The 24,903-nt window shown below is 47.5% G+C and overlaps 1 protein-coding gene across 1 annotated transcript in view; it reads right to left on the minus strand.

Annotated features, from left to right (window-relative positions):
• Nucleotides 1-24,456, minus strand: part of alkal2b (ALK and LTK ligand 2b) — a gene marked incomplete at its 5' end in the record, with an annotated part of 54,691 nt that extends 30,235 nt beyond the window's left edge. Inside the window, 2 exons of the mRNA XM_084323690.1 lie at nt 22,050-22,103; nt 24,294-24,456. Coding sequence (XP_084179816.1) covers nt 22,050-22,103; nt 24,294-24,456 — 217 coding nt within the window. The remainder of the gene's footprint in view (nt 1-22,049; nt 22,104-24,293) is intronic.
• Nucleotides 24,457-24,903: the final 447 nt, after the last annotated feature.

Genomic DNA, 24,903 nt, shown 5'->3' on the forward strand with positions numbered 1-24,903 from the left:
AAACACGACAGGTTACACATCGATGGAGGAGGACTAGAGACACGACAGGTTACACATCGATGGAGGACTAGAGACACAACAGGTTACACATCGATGGAGGAGGACTAGAGATACGACAGGTTACACATCGATGGAGGAGGACTAGAGACACGACAGGTTACACATCGATGGAGGACTAGAGACACAACAGGTTACACATCGATGGAGGAGGACTAGAGATACGACAGGTTACACATCGATGGAGGAGGACTAGAGACACGACAGGTTACACATCGATGGAGGACTAGAGACACGACAGGTTACACATCGATGGAGGACTAGAGACACAACAGGTTACACATCGATGAAGGAGGACTATAGACACGGCAGGTTACACATCGATGGAGGACTAGAGACACGACAGGTTACACATCGATGGAGGAGGACTAGAGACACGGCAGGTTACACATCGATGGAGGACTAGAGACACGGCAGGTTACACATCGATGGAGGAGGACTAGAGACACGGCAGGTTACACATCGATGAAGGAGGACTAGAGACACGACAGGTTACACATCGATGGAGGACTAGAGACACGACAGGTTACACATCGATGATGGAGGACTAGAGACACGACAGGTTACACATCGATGGAGGACTAGAGACACGGCAGGTTACACATCGATGGAGGACTAGAGACACGACAGGTTACACATCGATGATGGAGGACTAGAGACACGACAGGTTATACATCGATGGAGGAGGACTAGAGACACGACAGGTTACACATCGATGGAGGACTAGAGACACAACAGGTTACACATCGATGGAGGAGGACTAGAAACACGACAGGTTACACATCGATGGAGGAGGACTAGAGACACGACAGGTTACACATCGATGGAGGACTAGAGACACAACAGGTTACACATCGATGGAGGAGGACTAGAGATACGACAGGTTACACATCGATGGAGGAGGACTAGAGACACGACAGGTTACACATCGATGGAGGACTAGAGACACAACAGGTTACACATCGATGGAGGAGGACTAGAGATACGACAGGTTACACATCGATGGAGGAGGACTAGAGACACGACAGGTTACACATCGATGGAGGACTAGAGACACGACAGGTTACACATCGATGGAGGACTAGAGACACAACAGGTTACACATCGATGAAGGAGGACTATAGACACGGCAGGTTACACATCGATGGAGGACTAGAGACACGACAGGTTACACATCGATGGAGGAGGACTAGAGACACGGCAGGTTACACATCGATGGAGGACTAGAGACACGGCAGGTTACACATCGATGGAGGAGGACTAGAGACACGGCAGGTTACACATCGATGAAGGAGGACTAGAGACACGACAGGTTACACATCGATGGAGGACTAGAGACACGACAGGTTACACATCGATGATGGAGGACTAGAGACACGACAGGTTACACATCGATGGAGGACTAGAGACACGGCAGGTTACACATCGATGGAGGACTAGAGACACGACAGGTTACACATCGATGATGGAGGACTAGAGACACGACAGGTTATACATCGATGGAGGAGGACTAGAGACACGACAGGTTACACATCAATGGAGGAGGACTAGAGACACGACAGGTTACACATCAATGGAGGAGGACTAGAGACACGACAGGTTACACATCGATGAAGGAGGACTAGAGACACGACAGGTTACACATCGATGGAGGAGGACTAGAGACACGACAGGTTACACATCGATGGAGGAGGACTAGAGACACGACAGGTTACACATCGATGGAGGAGGACTAGAGACACGACAGGTTACACATCGATGGAGGAGGACTAGAGACACGACAGGTTACACATCGATGGAGGAGGACTAGAGACACGACAGGTTACACATCGATGGAGGACTAGAGACACGACAGGTTACACATCGATGGAGGACTAGAGATACGACAGGTTACACATCGATGAAGGAGGACTAGAGACACGACAGGTTACACATCGATGGAGGACTAGAGATACGACAGGTTACACATCGATGAAGGAGGACTAGAGACACGACAGGTTACACATCGATGGAGGACTAGAGACACGACAGGTTACACATCGATGGAGGACTAGAGATACGACAGGTTACACATCGATGAAGGAGGACTAGAGACACGACAGGTTACACATCGATGGAGGACTAGAGACACGGCAGGTTACACATCGATGGAGGAGGACTAGAGACACGACAGGTTACACATCGATGGAGGAGGACTAGAGATACGACAGGTTACACATCGATGGAGGAGGACTAGAGACACGACAGGTTACACATCGATGGAGGAGGACTAGAGACACGACAGGTTACACATCGATGAAGGACTAGGGACACGACAGGTTACACATCGATGGAGGAGGACTATAGACACGACAGGCAGGGCCGCCTCAGGGGGTGTGCGAGCAGTGCGGTCGCACAGGGCCTCGCGGGAAGGGGGGCCTCGCACAAAAAAAAAGAAAAAGAAAATATTCTTTATTTATTATTTTTTTTATTATTATTATTATTATTATTATTATTATTATTATTATTATTATTATTATTATTATTATTATTATTATTATTATTATTATTATTATTATTATTATTTTTTGCGAGGCCCCCCTTCCCACGAGGCCCTTTTTCATCACAGACCTAAAATCTAGTTTTGCTTATATGCTTATATATTTCACATTAGACACGTTTGTAGAATGTTCCTGGCTCTGCGGCTCTGCAGACATACTCACTATTGGAGCTCTGGGGCTCTGCACATACTATTGGTTTCAACTAAGGGAGGGGTTACATCATGTGTACGCCGGTGTGTGTCAGCTGCGTTTGACTATTTCGCGCGTGCAGCTTTGGAGGTTATGCTTAGTTATGCCAGCCAAAACGAAGAGGGCGGTCATTCGGCAGATGGACTTGTAACGCTCCAAGATCAACTCATGCCTGGGAGAGAGAATGTCCCAGGCAGAGAGCCACCAGCGGCCACCTGCAGACAATGCACTCAGCCCTGAACATGTTGGTTCAAATCAATAATGTCCTAATGTGGCAATTAGCGTCATTATTACAAATGTTGTCTGTTTAGGTTTGTTCTGTCTTAGTATTCTTATTCTGTGTTTTGGTATTTAGCCTGTGTGTGTTCTTTGATGGTTGTATTGTATTTTGTATTGTATCAGTTCTAGTGTGTCTTCCCCCAGCTGTTGATCGTTGGTAATCATTGTTAATTAGGTTGAGTATATTAGGTTGTCCTGTTCCCACTTCCTGTTGTGGCGTCATACCTCCGTGTTACCCGTTCGTTTGTACCTTGCTGTCGTCTGCCTTGCCCTGCTGTTGTACTTAGAGTCAGTAAGTGATATTGTATACTGTTTTTGTCATCTTTGTTTTCGTATCACAGTCCGTGTTTGTAGTTAGCGCCAGCGCCGCTGTGCCTTTTGTTTTGTATTGTTTATATTCCTGCCTTGCTCCTGCCTTGAGTTCTATATTAAAGAACACTGTTGAGAAGAGCAACCACCGTCTCCTTTATACTGTCTAACCGCATATTGGGTCCTTCTTCATGCCGAATCGTAACATTATGACGCCACCATCACAAGACCCAGCGGGAAAGATAGTGGGAACGATGAAGGTTCTCTCCAAATTAATGGAGGGAGATCTGTCGAAATATTCCCCAGCTAAATGAGTATTTCTGTTTCAGACAATCCAGTCCGCAGCAGACCAGTATCCGGACCAGGAGGCAGAGATGAGGGTGATGGCCGACCAGGCTGCAGTCCTCATGGCGAGGTATCGCGTTCAACCCTCTGATCTGCCTCCTGTTCGTGTTTCTGCAGCTAGTCGGGTCCAACCGACTAGCATTCAACTCAAAGTTAGCCTGGGTCCTCAGGCTGGCCGGGCTTCTAAAGCTAGCCTAACCCCTACAGCTAGCTCAGGGCCCACGATCGGCCTAGCCCCCGCGGCTCGCAGGCCTCCGAGTTCTGGCAAGGCTCGGAGGGCGGGCGGGGCTAGTGCCGCTGGCAGAGCCTCCACGGCTGATCCGGTCGTCGGTGCCGTCCTGGTTCCGATCGGCGTGGTCCTGGATGTCACCGCTCCTCCGGCTTCCACGTCCTGTCCAGCCTCTACGCCTGGTACGGCTACAACACTGGGTCCAGGCTCCTCATCCCCGGAGCCTACGCCACGCCTCGCCGCCGAGACCGGTCCGGTCTCCACGCCCTGCCCGGCCTCTACGCCTGGTACGGCTACTACACTGGGTCCAGGCTCCTCATCCCCGGAGCCTACGCCACGCCTCGCCGCCGAGATCGGTCCGGTCTCCACGCCCTGCCCGGCCTCTACACCTGGTCCGGCTGCTGTGCCGGCTCCCGGCTCCCCGTCTGGTCCAGCTCTGCATCGTGGTCGGCGTCCTGGTCCTCGCCGTGGTCTTCGCCGTGGTCTTCAACGTGGTCTTCGACGTGGGCTGCGCTGGATCCTGCTCTGGGGGTCGTCGCCGCCGCACCGCCGCTCCAGTTCTCCAGATCCGGTCCCTAGTCCGGCGGCTGGAGGGTCTCCCGTCCGGGATCCTGCTCCGGGGTCCTTACCCTCAGTTCCGGGCTCCAGGCTCCCGGATCCTGTTTCTCTCTCCACCCCCACTCTCCGGGCCCCTGTTTCTCTCCCCGCCTCCCCTCTCCGGGCCCCTGTTTCTCTCTCCACCCCCCCTCTCCGGGCCCCTGTTTCTCTCCCCGCCTCCCCTCTCCGAGCTTCTGTTCCCTTCCCCACCCCTCCTCTCCGGGCCTCTGTTCCCGTCCCCGCCCCCCCTCTCCGGGCGTCTGCGCCCGTTTTCCTCCCCCCTGGCTGCTATGCCCCTCCTGGGTTCTTTCCTCAGACTCCCGGCCCCAGTTCTCCGGGTCCTCGCCCTGTTTTTTTCCCGGGGTCCCGGCCTCCTGCGTCGCTCGTGTCCGGACGATGTTTTCGGGGGTCTGGTAGCCCCCCACTGTAACGCTCCAAGATCAACTCATGCCTGGGAGAGAGAATGTCCCAGGCAGAGAGCCACCAGCGGCCACCTGCAGACAATGCACTCAGCCCTGAACATGTTGGTTCAAATCAATAATGTCCTAATGTGGCAATTAGCGTCATTATTACAAATGTTGTCTGTTTAGGTTTGTTCTGTCTTAGTATTCTTATTCTGTGTTTTGGTATTTAGCCTGTGTGTGTTCTTTGATGGTTGTATTGTATTTTGTATTGTATCAGTTCTAGTGTGTCTTCCCCCAGCTGTTGATCGTTGGTAATCATTGTTAATTAGGTTGAGTATATTAGGTTGTCCTGTTCCCACTTCCTGTTGTGGCGTCATACCTCCGTGTTACCCGTTCGTTTGTACCTTGCTGTCGTCTGCCTTGCCCTGCTGTTGTACTTAGAGTCAGTAAGTGATATTGTATACTGTTTTTGTCATCTTTGTTTTCGTATCACAGTCCGTGTTTGTAGTTAGCGCCAGCGCCGCTGTGCCTTTTGTTGAGAACACTGTTGAGAAGAGCAACCACCGTCTCCTTTATACTGTCTAACCGCATATTGGGTCCTTCTTCATGCCGAATCGTAACAGGACTGAAGATGAAAGTTGTTGCATGTTAGACAGTTCAGTCAGGCTAGCCATCCCGGCTAAAGGCAGGGACAGCTAGTTAGCTTTAGCTACGTTATAATATTGAGTGCTAACGTCGGGATAGCCATGATGATGTCGGCTAGTAGCTAGCTTAGCTAAAGGCTAACTAGCGTTAGCTAACCTAGAGAGAGCGCGTGCAGCATTGTTATGCCAAGATGAAGAGGACGGTCGTTCGGCAGATGACGCGGTTGTCTCCATCCTCTTGGACGTTTGGTGAGTTTTTAATGCACTCTATTCTATTCCCGCCGTGGATATCTTTCTCTCTCTCTCTCAGGAGCCAAACAGGCCGGCTAGCTGTTGTAGTAGCTAACGGTGTGTGGCCTGGTGTCAGCACCTGGTGCGAGGGAGGTGAGCTTGGTGTTTCATTATGAGAATATCTCCATGCTCAAGTCGGCTATAGTCCGCGAGGGACTTGTTGCCGGCACTGCTATGGTAAACACCACTCTGTAGTGGGACGTGTATTGCCTTCTTTTTCCCTTCTCTCTTCGTATGAGAAGAGGAAAACACAGCGGCTGTCTGAAGTGTTGGCCTGTATTGCTTTTCTCACGTTGTACAGTTTTTCAGTGGTAGCCGCATAGCTTGCTTCTGCGTTAGCTAGTGGTTAGCGATAGCCGGGTTGAGCTAACTGTTAGCCAGTTAGCTGTTTAGCTACGACGTTAGCTGCTCGTTTTCGCTCGGCTGGGAACGTTAGCTTGATGCTATCAGTTAGCCTAGAGTTAGCTGTTAGCTTGTGCTACGACCATTGACATTAGCCGTGAGAATAGCAGGCCCTGGCACTCTGACTACGACATCATCTTTGACAGAAGATGTAGTCGGGCCTGCACCATGACAAGGCTCCGGCCATAGCTTCTTTTTGTCCCGCCAGCGAGAGGCCTTTCGTCAACGTGGAGACCTGTGTTGCGGCCTTTCGCCCTGCGTTCCTTGGTGCAGGTAAGATGTCCATTGGACATTACCCCACTCTTCCTTCCTTCCCCTCCCGAATGTTTTGTTAATAACAATGTTTTTTTCCAGGCAAAACATATGTTACTTCACAACATTTGGAGATACGACATGTGCTGTGTGTGAATTGTCTTGGTCGTTTGTGTAGCTTGGGTAGCGTTGGCCAAAGCTGTGTGTGGCCTGGTGTCAGTACCTGGCTACTCTATTTGCAGTTAGCCTATTTAGCTGATGTCGGCCATTGGCTCCTTGCTACTTTGTTTTCTCTGGTATAGACCCTCTTCTCTTTGGATTTAAGTGTTGATCTTTGTCCTTTTGGATCTATGTATATTCATGTTGCCTTTGTGAAGTTATCTTTTCCTTCTGTTTTGTTCTTCCATTAAAAGTTGAATATCCTTTAGGGGCTCATCTTTGCTTATCTCTCTCATACATGCTCTCTCTCTAACACACACACACAGACATGCTCTCTCTCTCTAACACACAAACACACATGCTCTCTCTCTCTCTAAAACACACAGACATGCTCTATATCTCTCTCTAACACACAAAATGACATGCTCTCTCTATATATGTCTCTCTCTTTCTAACACACATATACATGCTCTCTCTCTAACACACACACACAAACAGACATGCTCTCTCTCTATCTCTCTCTTTCTAACACACACAACTGTGCAGCGATAACGTTAGGTTATGACTATAACCAAGTTCTGTTAATTAGGGGTGACGCTTGGCATCACTCTGCACTATCTCGCGTACGTGCATGCGCACTGAATAAATTCCACAAATGTACCTTTAACACCAGTATTAGTCTGACCACACCCCTCATCAGCTTACCTTCATAAGCAGGTGTGTGGTCACCTGCTCTCCTCCTTCCCAAGCTTTCACCACAAGGTGAGGTCAAGGGCTGCAGCGGCCGTCGGATGCCAAGCGTCACCCCTAATTAACAGAACTTGGTTATAGTCATAACCTAACGTTCTGTCTCATTAGGGGCTCTGCTTGGCATCACTCTGCACAAAGGGAGGCCAAGCGGAGCCACTGGCCGACAAATACACCCCGCTGAAGGCCCCCCACAACCAACAGAACAGGGAGGGCCGAGCCCCCCCGACCCCCCCTAATGGAGGGCACCCTCCCTATTAGAGGTTTACCGAGAGGGCGACGGACCCGACCGCGCGAAGAGGCACTCAAGCAACTCAACGCACAGGGTGAGCAGACCGTGGCTTGACCCCACGACTACACCCACGCACAACCCGCATGCCACCCGGGAACGAACGTAGGGAAACAACCTCGTTACTGCCCCCAGAATCACGGGATCAAGGGCAAACCCAACCCCGTGGCAAGGCCGTAGCAGCGGAGCGCGAAAGAAGACCCAGACCCACCAAAAGGACTGGACTCCCTGGAATGGGGGCCCGGAGAAGTCCATGATGCCAGCATCAAGACCCCACCAGGTGGGCACTTAGTGACCCCGCCCCCCACATCGCCAGCGTATTCGGACAAAGGCCCCTCAGCCGAGCGGGCCCTGTCCTCCCCAACAGTACACCGCCTGGCACACTGGCCCTGCAACAGGCAGACAGCATGGCCGTAACACACAAGAGTTAACCAACGGAAGCAGGCAGTGCACCGGGAAAAAAGACCAGGCTGTCAACCCTAGCCTGGAGACTGCGGACGAGACAGGCGCCAGAAAGGACAGCTGAACACAGCCGCCCCGGCGGAAGGGGCGTATGCTGGCGTTGTCGCATAACCAAGCCTCCACAGAGAAGGCTGACACGATCGGCAGACGTCATGAACGTGCAGGGGCACCCTCAACCGGTGAACCCGGGAGTTGACACTGCAGCAACACACCAGAGAACCAACCACCCAGGCATTACCCTATGCAATGGTTGGTCCCATAACCCCTCAGGAAAGAAACCCCAAAACACACCTGCGGCACTGCCGCAGCCCGCGTTCCGGTTTCCAACAGGGTTATCCCGGGCCTACAGGTCAACGAAACATTACCCCGGACCGGGCCCGGTGATACGGGGAGCACAGGGTCCCCCGAGGAGGCTAAAACCACCCCAACAGGCCCCTCTTCGCCAAGCGCAAGAGAAGAGCGTAAAAAATGGAAGACCAGCCCCAGCACCCCGCACTCGGTATTCCCAGGAGGTCACCCAACCAAGTACCAACCAAGACCAACCTGCACAGCGGCCGAGATCCGACGAGATCGGGCGCGTATAGGTTGGCACGGCCGTAAGCCATTACGACAGTGCAGAATACAACGTACCCAACAAGGGTTCCATAACGCTCAACCCTGTGACACCCAGACCGACCTAGCATTTTTTCCCCCTGAAAAAAACCCAAGTCCCTCAGGGTACCAGAACAGCAGATCTGCATCCCCGGCGGACAACGGGTGTAACTGATCTGGACCAGCGCGACCAGAACCAGTCCCGTGCCCTAACCACGCCGACCTGCCAACCCCAGGAGAAGGGGCAGATATGCGTGTTGATCCTAAAACATAAAAAGAAGGCGCCACCCAGACGTTTCGGTACGAACCGCGCCCGGCGGCCCACCCCCAGGGCGTGAGACCCTTTCCCATATGTTCAGACCCATTCCGCTATCATCCCCTGACATGAACGGGAACCCATCGACAACCACACAGGGTGTCGGAAGAGGAAAAACCCCCATCCCAATTGCTTCATAAAAACGCTGTTTTAACCCCAAGCAATCAAGGCGCGCCAGTCAGCTAATGTCCAACAGAACATCCTGAGCTAGCACTATGTGTGCGTTTTGACATACCCACATCAACAATAGGCTGTTTAGACCACCTTATTGAATCCCCAAGACGCCCAGGGGAACGACAAGAGGGGCGAGATGCAATCAACTCCATGAATGAATGAATGAAAAACTTTACCCAACAGATTGCAGAAAGGGTACAACCCAGTACGGCAATACACACAATTGGTTAAGGGGAGACAGACCTGAGAAAGACGTTAGTCTTGTTTCCATCAGGGACCCTCATTTCCAATCCATATAGACACATCCAACTCTTTATAATAATAAAGAAAAAGCATCACCCGTATGACCCAACTGCACAGCTGGGAGTAAAAAACCTGTTTTCACATGATTTTAATCCAGTCACTCTTTTTAATCAGAGTGAAAGACCAGACCCTCCCAGAAACACCTTCCCACATGAGTTCATAGTCATGAAAAAGATATGCCAACTGTGAGTCACGTGACCAACCGACTCAAGTTTACACATAAATCGGGCGCAGCAGAACTGTGAGCCCTACGCCCTAACTCGACACCTTTAAGACACCTCAACTCATGGAAGGCGTCGCCATAGCAACACCGCTACAACGGGCGGGGAAACCTGCCGGCTCCTGTCTTGTAATAGGAGTCGGTAGAATAACCCCCCCCCCCCCCCCCCCGCCAAGACGTCCCACCGGCTTGGCCCTGACTGGCTCAGCAGAAGAGATCAAAAATCCCCTAAACCAATCAAGTGGGAAAAGGAGGGGTTTATTCGACACCCCCTCACAAAAAACACCCTTCATACCCTACACACAGAAAAACAACCGTAGCCATCTTGAAAACCTCCGGTAGAACGCAATGCATAGCATAAGCTAATACAATGCCCGCTACCCACAAAAATGTGAACAGGATTTTACAACAAAACACAAGTCGCCTGTGTGTGAATCCTACACCTGTTGACTATGTCGCACATAGTAAAAAACGCTGACCGAGAGTAAACGGCTAGGCCGTGGAATGTGTGTGTACGAGTATTACTGCAACTAAACAACACAGCATTGTGAGACACATACTTAGTTCAAGCAATGGAATAACACCAGTTTCTACCTGCATGTGGAGCATCAAGCTAATAGAACCTATTACTGAGTGTACATTGCAGACCTTGCTTAACCTCGTAACACAACACGACTCATCTCACAACGTAAAAGGGCAGATTCATATATACACAACCCCACCATATGAATTGTTGAAGAAACACACAGTTTGTTCGGCCAAAACACAGTCCCCCTTATATCGGGGAACTTTTTTATTAAATTATAAAGTGTTCTAAGGCACAAAATCATAGAGGGGCCGGGGAGGGTGTAGAGGAGAGGGGACACAGAGGGGAAAAGTCACTCAACGTCGTCTGCCACCTCGCACCGCTCGAGTCTTGCCACCCCGAGGAGCCCCGGAGGGACGGTAGGTTACTGTCTGCTGGACACGACGTTCCCTACCGTCTCCTCCGGCAGGGCCAGCAGCGGCGGCGGAGGCAGTGGTAGCGGCGACGGAGACAGCTCGACGTCGCGGAAGCCTTCTGACTCCACCGGCAAGGACGGGAGGCGGAAAATGGGGTTGGAGAATGGACCTCTCCTCTGCCATCTCTCTGCATGTTGAGGTCATCAACCGCAGGGCCTTCCCGAACAGGCCAGCGTCGGAGAGGGCGGCCGTCAGAAGAGGAGCTCTCTTCTTCTCTGGCACACGGGCCTGCTCCAGCCAAAGATGACGCTGGCCCAGGGTGGCCAGGGCGCGCACTTTCCCCATGGCTATGGCCAGCACCTGGGAAAGGTGCAGGACAGCTCCCGCAGCCTGGGTGATCTGATCGCATTTCACCTCGTTCAGATCCGTGCCGCCCGTCATTATCCCCGATACAAATCTAGCCAGGTGGGCGATGTTAGACACCGCAGCCAGCGATTGTGTACCAGCGATGAATGACTGGTCACCCCAATAAGCCAATCGCCTAGCCGATTTCCCCTGGAGGACCGGCTTGCATAGGGGTTCCCACACCATATCCGGACAGAGGAGCGCGGCCATCAGACTGTCAAGCCGAGGCACGCCCTCCCCCATACCTTTGACTAACCCCGACACCCGCGTAACTGGTACGTAGGCGGGAGTTAGTCCCATGATGTTGGACACCGCCTGACCCCGTGGAACATAGGCCCCCATCGATGGGAAAAATGGGTAAACAACGTCCACCCCTCTCACTGGGGGACGCTGCCAGGGATGACCTATGAGGTCATCAGGGACAGGTGCAGGCAATGGCAGCGGCAGCGGCACGCCGTTTGCGGCGGCGGCTACCGCCATGAGCTCGGGAAACAAAGCCCGCAGTTCCCCCTGCGGACCTTCCTCCACCGACCCCGCATCCCTCACATGCAGCAGGCTGCGACTGGTCAAGGAGCCACAGTCTGATGTGGCCGACAGTAGGGCATCCTGCTGATGAGGCCAAGGTGGTCCCTCGACATCCTCGAACAGGGAGCCCCATGGAGCCATTTCCCCCCCCTCCGGGGTCTCCTGAGGAGGGATACTCTCCTCCACGGGGCCATCATACAAAAACCTGTCCGCCTCTTCCATGAAGTCCTCAGTTTCCATTGGAAATCCAGAGCCGGACGCATCTTCGCTGGTCTCCAGCAGTTCCCCAAACCCAGGCCGTTCGCGCCTGCACGCTACCATCTTGCGACGTGAACGGGCAGACGCGAAAAGTTTGCGTCGCAAATCCTCTGGCTCCAAGACAACCCCCCGTTCACCAACGGGCGATTCCCCGGAACCAGAGTCGAGATCAGGCCATCGCCGGAGCGACGGCACCGACTCCTCGGCTGAGGCAAACTATCCATCGGCTGCCTCCTGGGCTGGGTCGGCAACCACGAAAGTGGCAACAGCCCAGCACCAAGGCGCACGACGGAGGCAGGAATGGAGACCCGCTGGTGAAGAGTAGGTCTAGCGGGTCTACTCTCCGCGGAATACATTATGACCCAACTTTTTCTTTTACAACAGATGTGAGAGAAGAAAAAATTAAGCACAATGTAAACTCGTCACAACTCTTTTCAACTAACAACACGTCAAGTGGGGTACTACCAGGCACTTCCTTGTGGTGAAAGCGAGAAGGAGGAGAGCAGGTGACCACACACCTGCTTATGAAGGTAAGCTGATGAGGGGTGTGGTCAGACTAATACTGGTATTAAAGGTACATTTGTGGAATTTATTCAGTGCGCGTGCACGTACGCGAGATAGTGCAGAGTGATGCCAAGCAGAGCCCCTAATGAGACAGAACACTGTATATTGACTGTAGAACGGGAGCTCTCTCTCGCTCTCTCTCTTGCTATATGTTGACTGTATCATGCCCAGCCTCGGGCAGCGCTATTATTTAAGAATATGTTGACTGTATGAAATGAAAACATTTTTTTTTTTTTTTTTTTTACCTTTTAGGGGGGAGGGGGGGCCTCGCGTTTAAATCTAGCACAGGGCCTCGCATTTCTCCCAGGCGGCCCTGATGACAGGTTACACATCGATGGAGGAGGACTAGAGACACGACAGGTTACACATCGATGGCGGAGGACTTGACAACATTTCGTATTTTAAACCAATGTCACAATCTGTAATCAGTCTTCCAAGATGGCGCCGTCTATGGCAGCTGTGCACTGTTTTGTTTGTTTTGTTTAGTTTCAGTGTCCTGTGTAAGAAACTTTATTTTGCACTGACATGTCCTTAGCCATTGCACTTTATTGTCTTGTCGTTGTAGGGCTGTCTTAAATACTTCGAAGCTTCGTTCGATGGGCATGGGATTCGAATATGAAACTAAAATTACAAAAAATAATAATAATAATAATAATATATATGATTTTTTGTTGTTGTTGTTTTTTTTTGCAAAATAAACTCTGCCTCTCTTCGTTAACACTTTAAGTGCCGAAAACGTGTTTAGGCGTCCTTCCCCGCCATGCTCAAGTTGCAGAGGACGCCGTAACTCGTCTTTAATATCAATATTTCAAAAATCTGTGATCGGAATCATATTTTCCATCCGCAGCCTTCACACACAGTTCTGAGCTCCTCTCAATCCTCTAGCGGTTCAAGAGCGCCATCTGGTGGCCGATCGGCAGAAGCGCCAAACAGGAAGTTATGTGGATGAAGTGCTGATCACCCATATTACTTCCGGGCACTCGCTATAGGTCCCGGGACTCCATCTTGATACACTGGACATCGATCGGTTGCAAATAACTCGATAAACAACATGATTTGGACGTATATAGTATTATACAACCTGGAAATGGACCGGGTATTTCGACATCCCATAATGGAAAACTGTCTACCCCACGCTGATCGCCCAACGGCCCGCGGAGACTGGGGTGAGTTTTAGCGTGTAATATTACCGTGTTCGACACTAACTGCTATGATGAACATTTGACCCACATTAGATGAATGGTATAACGCTGCCCACGGAATTATAAACGCCCCCTCGCCCATCCGGTCAACATCAGATGACGTGTAGTAACTTCCAGAAGTGTATTTGATCATCAATATAATGCATTTGGGGCTATAAATCACGTTCTGGAGAAAGCTGCAGAAAGAGATGAAAACATACTTATACTTTAGATCATATTTTAGTATGAATATGTGAATGAAAAAGTTTAACGTTCATACACCCTGAACAATACATATAGGACATTGAATGGGCCCTAATAATGGCAATTTAGCAATAGAATTTAAAAAGTTATAGCCCTGCAAAGAAGGGGAACTTCTCCATAGACAAATAGAGCTGGCAAGGGATGGTATATCATGAATTTAGCCTTAGGCAATCAAAGTGTTAACTACTGTACAACAAGCAATGCTGTTTGTTATTTAAGATGAGGTCGGACTCGGCACTGACAGATTTGTGTTCATTGTGCTGCTTTTATAAAGCCTCAAATGACGGGTTACAATATTTCATGGAAGTGTTTTGTTTGTCTAAGATTTTAAAAGGTTTAAACTTTACAGCACTGACAAAGTTGAACAAAGTGCTGTACAAGTCCCACAACATACATATTTTTTTTCTTTAATTTTCTTTTTTTTTATATATATTTTTAATCTCGAAGCTTCGAATTAAAATCGAATCTCGGCCCCGAAGCTTCGAATTCCAATTTTTTTCCGAAAGTCAGCCCTTTGTCCGGTTTTGCACTTTTTTATTTGTGAAAAAAGTGTATGCACTCTCTCTCTCTCTCTCTCTCCCTCTCTCGTTAAGTCAAGTGTGCAGGTGTGCCGCTGTCAGTGGAGCAGCTGATTGACATCTGTAGGCCAATTACGTCAGTGATATAACCCCACTGCAGATGTCAAGGCTGCCAGATCGTAACTTCGGATTTCCCAGTTAGTCGTGTTATTCTGCTCTCTCTCGTATAGTTCTATAGTTCTAGTCCATTGTTCTTCAACTGTGTCTAACCCTTTGTTGTCCTCCTTCCCCGCAGTCCTACCTGGCTCTTCACCCTGATATCTGGCTCTCGGTAGATGTGCTCTGACCTCAGCTTGCCTGACTACTCTCCTTGCCTTTCCCCGGGAACGTATGAGGACCTGCACCCGTTTAGACCCCTGTCTGGCTGACTACCCTGTACCCGTCTTGACCCCTGTCTGGCTGACTACCCTGTCCCGCGCACGCCCCTGGACTGTACGAGTACTCCCCCCGTTTATCGACCTCTGCCTGAATACCTGACTACTCTTTTATTATTAAATATACCCAAACTGGGTTTAAGCTAGATCTGTCTGCCGATTCTCATTATCTGCATATTGGGTTCAATAAGTCGAGTCGTGACAGAAACATGTGAAAGAGGCTTAGAGTCACATGGTTCCTGCACATGTTACATTATTTTATTGTTTACACTGTTTATTTTTCTCATATATTTCTACTATTACCCTGCCCATACCTGTACCTCCCCACCCCCCTCACCCATGATGCTATGACACCCGAATTTTCCCAAGGGGATAAATAAAGGAATATCTTATCTTATCTTATCTCGTCTTATCCTGTCTTGTCTTGTCTTATCATAACTTATTTGATCTTATCTTATCTTATCCCGTCTTGTCTTATCATATCTTACTTTATCTTATCTTATCTTATCTTATCCTGTCTTGTCTTGTCTTATCGGAGCACATACCTCTTCAGACAGCAGGAGATACTCATGGCTGGTCTATTCGGTTGTTAAATTGTGATCTACCTTCCAATAAACGGTTTCCCCCAAAGCTTCCTGCGTTGGCTGAGGCTCTGGTCTGTTCAACACACCTCAGTGCTGAGTCCCTTGTTGTTTTAATAGATCTGAGGGATAACAAACTGTTTGGGGTTTGTGCTCCTAGTATCTCCTACTGTTAGAAATATGAGCTCCTAGTAGGGCTGGGCGATTAATCGATTGTATCGATTAATTCAAATGAATGATTTAGGACGATTTTGAAAAATTAAAACCGATAAAAAAAAATTAAAATAAAAATATTCTTTCAAGATTAACTTTTTATTTTACAAAAAAGTTTGGTGAAAAAGCAAGTTATTGCACTATTAATCCCAATAGGGACATTCCTCTTTGTTTGATCAAGACAGCAAATTATCGCATTATGAAAATTAACTAATTTTGTTTTTAAATAATAATAATAATAATAATTTAAATAATTTTTTTTTATCTCATTCATTCCATAAGAACATATCATACACATTTACAGACTTTTTTTTTATATGGTCCATTTGCATGTTCTTGGTATCTGATTCTAGGGACATCTATGGATCTCAGGGAATGCTGAAATACTGTGTCTGTTACTAGGCTTGAGTAAATTGTAATGAACCAAATGAGAATATCAATTAAAAAATAATTTATCTTTGACTGTGAATGACACCATGCTCAAATTGACCAGACCTGAAAAATCTAAGCAAATTAATAGATGGAAGATGATTAAACAGAAGGTTTTGTAGATACAGTACTGAATTCTGCCATCCGGACACATTGTCATGACAAACCAATTACATAATCCAACATATGTGTAAAGGCACAACATATTCCAGTTAAGGGTATATTTTTTTAATGATTCGTTACGGCGTAATCAATACTTCCATTTGTATAAATTGCCTTAAGCGGAGCCTGGCTGAGGAGCTGGCTCATGCGCGCGCTCGGCCAATCAGAGCAATGCGGAAGGACAAGTGGGCTGCCGAAAGCATTCACGCACCCTGGTCGCTTTGCCCGTCACTGACCTTGTGCACTCTACTCGTCGTTGCATGTAACTGCTGGGCTTCCTTTGATGCCATTTCCATTGTTACACTGATATTGACAGCTTTCTCCAGTGTCAAATCACTCTCTGTCAGTAGTTTCTTCTGTGCACCTTCATTTCTTAATCCACACACAAGCCTGTCTCTCAATGTGTCTTTTAGTGAATCTCTAAATTCACAATGTTCAGCAAATTTTCTTAAAGCTGCAACAAACATTGTAACAGACTCTCCTTCCTCCTGGCTGCGTCTGTGGAACCTAAACCTCTCTGCAATAACCAAAGGTTTTGGTGAAAAATGGTGGGTCAGTATATCCACTATTTCCTGGTACGTTTTTGTACCTGTCTTTGCTGGCTGTAGCAGGTTTCTCAACAAATTAAATGTCCCGGGCCCCATTACAGTCAGAAATGTGGGAACTACTTTGTCCTCTTCAATTCCATTAGCTATAATGAAGTAATCAAAACGCTCAGTGTAACAGTTCCATTGCTCCACATTGTCATCAAACGGTCCAATATTTCCAATAACCCAAGCCATTTCTGTTGTAAACACTCACGACAGTCCAGTCGATCCTTCCTTTAGTGTGTCAAGTGGATTTCCTCTTCTTGTAGCTGTTTCCAAGTGCCGGGCAACGTACGCCGTTCACCGTGAGCTAACATGCTAACTCGCTAAGCTAACGTTAATAAGGTAAACAAACGTCCCGACGGACTTCTTCTTTCTTGCATTGCGCAGATTCAGACGTCCTCGTCGCCAAATTGTGTTATATCCTGAGGACTTCTTAACCTCACCTGTATAACAATGATTACCGGACCACTACTTTAGTTTGACACTTTATTATTCCAACTACAGCTCAGGTACATACTTGTGCAATCACTTCGGGGTACCACAATGTCACGCTGGGAACTACGGCAAATATTTAAGGACAATACATCACACTAATGTAATTGGCTCCCAGACCCAACTTTGAGAATAGATTAACAGCGGTAATTTTTTTATCGCGCGATAAGAGTCCGCCGTTAACTTAGCCCGGTAACGGCGTTAACGGCCCGGCCTTAATATATACATATATATATATATATATTTTGTGAAGATTGGTGAAAGTTAGGTTTGCACTTCAATCCCAATAGGGAAATTCATCTTGGTTTGATAATTTTTTTGTGTAAAATAAAAACAAAGATTATTTGAATGATTTCCTTGGCATTTCTAGTTTTCAAGAGAAAAAAATCTATTAAAATCGGAAATCGGATTTTTCTTTTTTTATCTGAGATTTTATTTTTAGGCCATATCGCCCAGCCCTAGCTCCTAGTATCTCCTGCTGTCTGAAGAGGTTTGAGCTGCTAGTATCTCCTGCTGTCTGAAGAGGTTTGAGCTCCTAGTATCTCCTGCTGTCTGAAGAGGTTTGAGCTCCTAGTATCTCCTGCTGTCTGAAGAGGTTTGAGCTCCTAGTATCTCCTGCTGTCTGAAGAGATATGAGCTGCTAGTATCTCCTGCTGTCTGAAGAGATATGAGCTCCTAGTATCTCCTGCTTTCTGAAGAGGTATGAGCTCCTAGTATCTCCTGCTTTCTGAAGAGGTATGAGCTCCTAGTATCTCCTGCTTTCTGAAGAGGTATGAGCTCCTAGTATCTCCTGCTGTCTGAAGAGGTATGAGCTCCTAGTATCTCCTGCTGTCTGAAGAGGTATGAGCTCCTAGTATCTCCTGCTTTCTGAAGAGGTATGAGCTCCTAGTATCTCCTGCTTTCTGAAGAGGTATGAGCTCCTAGTATCTCCTGCTTTCTGAAGAGGTATGAGCTTCTAGTATCTCCTGCTGTCTGAAGAGATATGTGCTCCTAGTATCTCCTGCTATAGAGGTTTGAGCTCCTAGTATCTCCTGCTGTCTGAAGAGTTATGAGCTCCTAGTATCTCCTGCTTTCTGAAGAGATATGAGCTCCTAGTAGCTGCTATAGAGATATGAGCTCCTTGTCTCTCCTGCTGTCTGAAGAGGTTTGAGCTCCTAGTATCTCCTGCTGTCTGAAGAGGTATGAGCTCCTAGTATCTCCTGCTATAGAGGTATGAGCTCCTAGTATCTCCTGATGTCTGAAGAGGTATGAGCTCCTAGTATCTCCTGCTATAGAGATATGAGCTCCTTGTATCTCCTGCTGTCTGAAGAGGTATGAGCTCCTAGTATCTCCTGCTATAGAGATATGAGCTCCTAGTATCTCCTGCTATAGAGATATGAGCTCCTTGTATCTCCTGCTATAGAGATATGAGCTCCTTGTATCTCCTGCTATAGAGATATGAGCTCCTTGTATCTCCTGCTATAGAGATATGAGCTCCTTGTATCTCCTGCTATAGATATATGAGCTGCTAGTATCTCCTGCTGTCTGAAGAGGTATGTGCTCCTAGTATCTCCTGATGTCTGAAGAGATATGAGCTCCTAGTATCTCCTGCTATAGAGATATGAGCTGCTAGTATCTCCTGCTATAGAGGTATGAGCTGCTAGTATCTCCTGCTATAGAGATATGAGCTGCTAGTATCTCCTGCTATAGAGATATGAGCTGCTAGTATCTCCTGCTGTCTGAAGAGGTATGAGCTCCTAGTATCTCCTGCTATAGAGATATGAGCTGCTAGTATCTCCTGCTATAGAGATATGAGCTGCTAGTATCTCCTGCTATAGAGATATGAGCTGCTAGTATCTCCTGCTATAGAGGTATGAGCTCCTAGTATATCCTGCTATAGAGATATGAGCTGCTAGTATCTCCTGCTATAGAGATATGAGCTGCTAGTATCTCCTGCTGTCTGAAGAGGAGAATTTGGAGACAAGAATATAGGTCACGCGTGGCGTCAGACTTAACCACCGAATACAACCACATCACCTCGAATGCAGCTGGAGATTATGCTACGTCACAGCTATGTCACAATGTGAAACGACAGTGGATCATCAACTACAAATGTACACACACACACACACACACACACACACCCACACACACACCCGGAAATGATCAACTGCATCAAATGTAGAGTTAGTCAGGAATGAACACGCCCCCCCCCCCCCCCACCCACAACTGGAAGTTATCAAATACATTTTCCATATGGTTGTAGATTTTCCAGAGCCGCTTAAAAGCCCTGTAGCTATAATACTTTAAGACTTTGCACATTCTTCTTAAGGAGTAAATGGCCACTGCTCTATGAAAGGGTGCACTTGCATGGTATTATATTATCATTTATATCAGTGGCATAACATGCTCTTAAAATGACAGTAATATCATTTATTGTAGTTATTTCTGGGATGATATATTGTCACACACACACTTAGTATCTTAGTATCTTACTATCTTAGTATATAGGGTTATGGTTATGGTTATGGTTATGGTTAGGGTCAGGGCCGCCTGGGAGAAATGTGAGGCCCTGTGCGAGATTTAAACGCGAGCCCCCCCCCCCCCCCCCCCCCCCCCCCCAAAAGGTAAAAAAAAAAATATATATATATATATATATATATATAATATATATATATATATATATATATTTTTTTTTTTTTTTTTTTTCATACAGTCAACATATTCGTAAATAATAGCGCTGCCCGAGGCTGGGCATGATACAGTCAACATATAGCAAGAGAGAGAGCGAGAGAGAGCTCCCGTTCTACAGTCAATATACAGTGTACAGAGAGAGAGACACATTGGAAAGAAATTGAAATGCTATTTGGCCCTAAACAGAGAGTACACAGTGGCAGAATACCTGAGCACTGTGACTGAAGATCCTTGACTAGGTACAGACTCAGCGAGCACAGCCTAGCCATCGAGAAAGGCCGCCATAGGCAGACTGTGTGTGTTAGAAAGAGAGAGAGAGAGAAAGAGAGAGAGCATGTGTGTTAGAGAGAGAGCATGTATGAGAGAGATAAGCAAAGATGACCCCCTAAAGGATATTCAACTTTTAATGAAAGAACAAAACAGAAGGAAAAGATAACTTCACAAAGGCAACATGAATATACATAGATCCAAAAGGACAAAGATCAACACTTAAATCCAAAGAGAAGAGGGTCTATACCAGAGAAAACAAAGCAGCAAGGAGCCAATGGCCGACAGCTAAAGGCTAGCCAGGTAGGCTACTGACACCAGGCCACACACAGTTTTGGCCAACGGCCCAACGCTACCCAAGCTACACAAACGACCAAGACAATGAATTCACACACAGCACATGTCGTATCTCCAAATGTTGTGAAGTAACATATGTTTTGCCTGGAAAAAATCGTTATTAACAAAACATTCGGGAGGGGAAGGAAGGAAGAGTGGGGTAATGTCATGACATTTTCATTAATCTTACCTGCACCAAGGAACGCAGGGCGAAAGGCCGCAACACAGGTCTCCACGTTGACGAAAGGCCTCTCGCTGTCGGGACAAAAATAAGCTATGGCCAGAGCCTTGTCATGGTGCAGGCCCGACTACATCTTCTGTCAAAGATGATGTCGTAGTCAGAGTGCCAGAACCCCCTGCTATTCTCACGGCTAATGTCAATGGTCGTAGCACAAGCTAACAGCTAACTCAAGGCTAACTGATAGCATCAAACGAACGTTCCCAGCCGAGCGCAGCCGGCAGCTAACGTCGTAGCTAAACAGCTAACTGGCTAACAGTTAGCTCAACCAGGCTATCGCTAACCATTAGCTAACGCAGAAGCAAGCTATGCGGCTACATACAGGTGCTGACACCAGGCCACACACCGTTAGCTACTAGTAGTACTACAACAGCTAGTCGGCCAGTTTAGCTCCAGAGACAGAGAGAGAGAGAGAGAGAGAGATGTCCACGGCGGGAATAGAATAGAGTTAATAGAATAGGTTAAAAACTCACCAAACGTCCAAGAGGATGGAGACAACCGCGTGGAGTTGACGAAGTTCATCTGCCAAACGACCATCCTCTTCATCTTGGCTGCATCTCTAGGTTAGCTAACGCTAGTTAGCCTTTAGCTAAGCTAGCTACTAGCCGACATCATCATGGCTATATCCCGACTGCATCATGACAAGGCTCCGGCCATTTGTCCCGCCAGCGAGAGGCCTTTCGTCAACGTTCCTTGGTGACCGACCGACTGATAATGACCGACCTTGGCTGGCATAACTAAGCATAATAGTCAAAAGCTGCACGCGCGAAATAGTCAAACGCAGCTGACTCACGCCGGCGTACTACACATGATGTAAGTAACCACTCCCTTCGTTGAAACCAATAGTATGTCTGCTGCAGAGCCCCAGAGTTCCAATAGTGAGTATGTCACTGCAGACCCAGGAACAAGTCAGACACATTCTACAAACGTGTCTAATGTGAAATATATAAGCATATAAGCAAAACTAGATTTTAGGTCTGTGATGAAAAAGGGCCTCGCGGGAAGGGGGGCCTCGCAAAAAAAAATAAATAAAAAAAAATAATAATAATAATAAAAAAAAAAAAAAAAAATTGCGAGGCCCCCCTTCCCGCGAGGCCCTGTGCGACCGCACTGCTCGCACACCCCCTGAGGCGGCCCTGGTTAGGGTTATGGTTAGGGTTAGGTTTAGGTTATCTTACCTGTTAAGTGTTTGAGAAACCTTTCTTTTTGTCGCAGATCTCTAGGAAACACCTCTGGTAACAAAACACAAAGCAGGCAGTCAGTGTGTGAATGAGTGTGTGACAATAATAATAATAATAATAATAATAATAATAATAATAATAATAATAATAATAATAATAATAATAATAATAATAATAATAATAATAATAATAATAATAATATTAATTCATTGTGTGTGTGTGTGTGTGTGTGTGTGTGTGTGTGTGTGTGTGTGTGTGTGTGTGTGTGTGTGTGTGTGTGTGTGTGTGTGTGTGTGTGTGCGTACACACACACACACACACACACACACACACACACACACACACACACACACACACACGTTGTGGGGTCATTTCATAGATTCACATTCATTATCTAACCCCTTAAAGGCCAACTTGCAGGTTGTATTTTTGTTCAATAAACAATGTGACTAGGCCAACGCTGACTTTCATGAAGAGGGAAAAAAAATTATCGAAATTGACCCAGTTTTAGCGTTTTTATCAAACATTTTGTCGACCAAACCACAAGCTCCACGCACATGCATATTTTATTCCATGGATCAATAACGTGCGTGTGTCATCTTAATGCTGACGTCACGTCAGGTGCAGGGCAGTGAGGGGCTCTGAGAGTCACACACAGCTAGTGGCAGGACGGAGAGAGCCTTGCTACTACTAGCCGAGGAGTGATGAATGAAAATGTATCTGTTTCACCTAACACTATTGCTCGGTGATCATAGCCATCCATCTCTAAAGCGAACCACTATTTGTAAAAGCCACAACCACGTTACCATATTTGTAATAATGTAAATCATTGTGTCGTTGTACATATTGTGTATACAACGTTAGAAGCTAACGTAGCTTAGCTTGGTAGCTATTGTGCTAACAACATGCCCGACGTCTAGCTTGTTAGCCGGCATGAATGCCCGATTTAAAATGGTTATCTCCTCTTTGTATACCTTTGTCCTCACAAGTATTCTGCCAGGGAACTTATGGACACGACAATAGTAGTAGTTATAAGGTGTTTGAGCTTGTAACGTTAGTTAGCTCATAGCTATTGCTGGCTCGGCTAGTAGTAGCAAGGCTCTCTGCGTCCTGCCACTAGCTGTGTGTGACTCTCAGAGCCCCTCGCTGCCCTGCACCTGACGTGACGTCACGGCCCTGCTAGCGTCTGATAAGCTTTTAGATTTGCTTGTGCATGTGATTCGTGCGTGGACCTTTTTAACCCTTTCTGAGTGGCATTTCCGGCGTCAAATGGAAAAAAATTAATAATTAAATTAGATACCAATGATGTAAACTACCCATAATTGCAGAGTAGGGTTTAACCTGCAAGTTGGCCTTTAAGGCCCGAATATACTCGAAAACTGACACGTACACGCACGCGGCTGCAGATACACTGCACATGCGGCTCTGTTTATAGTCCATTGTTGGTGTCTGTCAGCGTTGCGTGCTCATGTTATGACAGCTGGGCACATGCGCAGTCGGCGCACATATCCGCGCGGTCAGTAAATCTGGCCGATGCGCCATCCGTGCGGACAAGAGCGTTGATGAAAATTACGCAATTTACGCCATGTACGTAAGTATAAATGGGCCTTTAACCTAACCCTTACCATAACCCCTTACCCTTAAATAGCTCCTTTAGCTCGTGGGGTCCGGCCAATGTCCCGGAAGAAATCTTGTTTTCATCACTTGTGGGGACATTAAGGTCCCCAAAATGATAGGAAAACAAGGTGCCACACACACACAGCTGTCTCTGTAGGAGCTTCTATCCCCAGGGCCATCAGGATGCTCAATGACTCCATGTAACAACCCATCATCTACACTCACAGCACACACATCCACACGTACACACTCACTTTAAACAAACACTCACCTTACCACTCACTTTAGACACTTTAACACTACATTATATTTATCTATTATTAAAGAGATTTGCACTACATTCATACCTCATTTGCATTTGCACCTTACCTCAAAGTTTTGTACATAATTTTCTGCTTTGTACCTCACTGTTTACTCATTTTTACTGTATATTGTATTGTATATTATCCCTCTTTACTTACTTTTTACTTACTTTCTTACTTTTTTTTACTGTATGAAGCACACTCTCAGGGGCTCATACAGAACCAAACATTTCACCGTAAAGTACGTGTATTTTATTGTGCTAATTAATAAACAAACTTGAACTTGAAACACAGTCACCTCTTGAAACACTAGAACCGTCACCTCTGATCTGCAGGGCCTTGTGGAGCTGGTTGCCTCCTCTGGTGTCGGAGGTGACCTCTGGTCGTCTGACCTCTGGCCGTCTGACCTCTGGCCGCCTGACGGTCACTGCCAGGGCCGGAGCCTCGGAGCGGGTGAGGACCTGGAGGAGTCCGCGTGCGTCCATGCGCGTGCTTCCCGCGGGGCCCATGGGCAAGGCACTCTGTTTGCAGTATCCAGCGCTGAGCAGCAGGACCAGGACAACCGACAGGACGGGGGCCGGCAGTCTGCTCATCTCTCCTCCACGCGTCTCTCTGCCCCCCTGTAGAGGGCGGCAGCATCATCACCATCATCATCATCATCATCATCATCATCATCATCATCATCATCATCACCACCATCACCATCATCATCACCATCATCACCACCATCACCATCATCATCATCATCATCATCATCACCATCATCATCATCATCACCATCATCATCATCATCATCATCATCACCATCATCATCCTCATCATCATCATCACCACCATCGTCATCATGAACATCATCATCATCATCATCATCATCATCATCATCATCATCATCATCATCATCACAATCATCATGTCTCGAGGACAGACACTAA

The sequence above is a fragment of the Notolepis coatsorum genome (genome assembly GCF_963971535.1).
Source record: "Notolepis coatsorum genome assembly, chromosome: 1".
NCBI lineage: Eukaryota > Metazoa > Chordata > Actinopteri > Aulopiformes > Paralepididae > Notolepis > Notolepis coatsorum.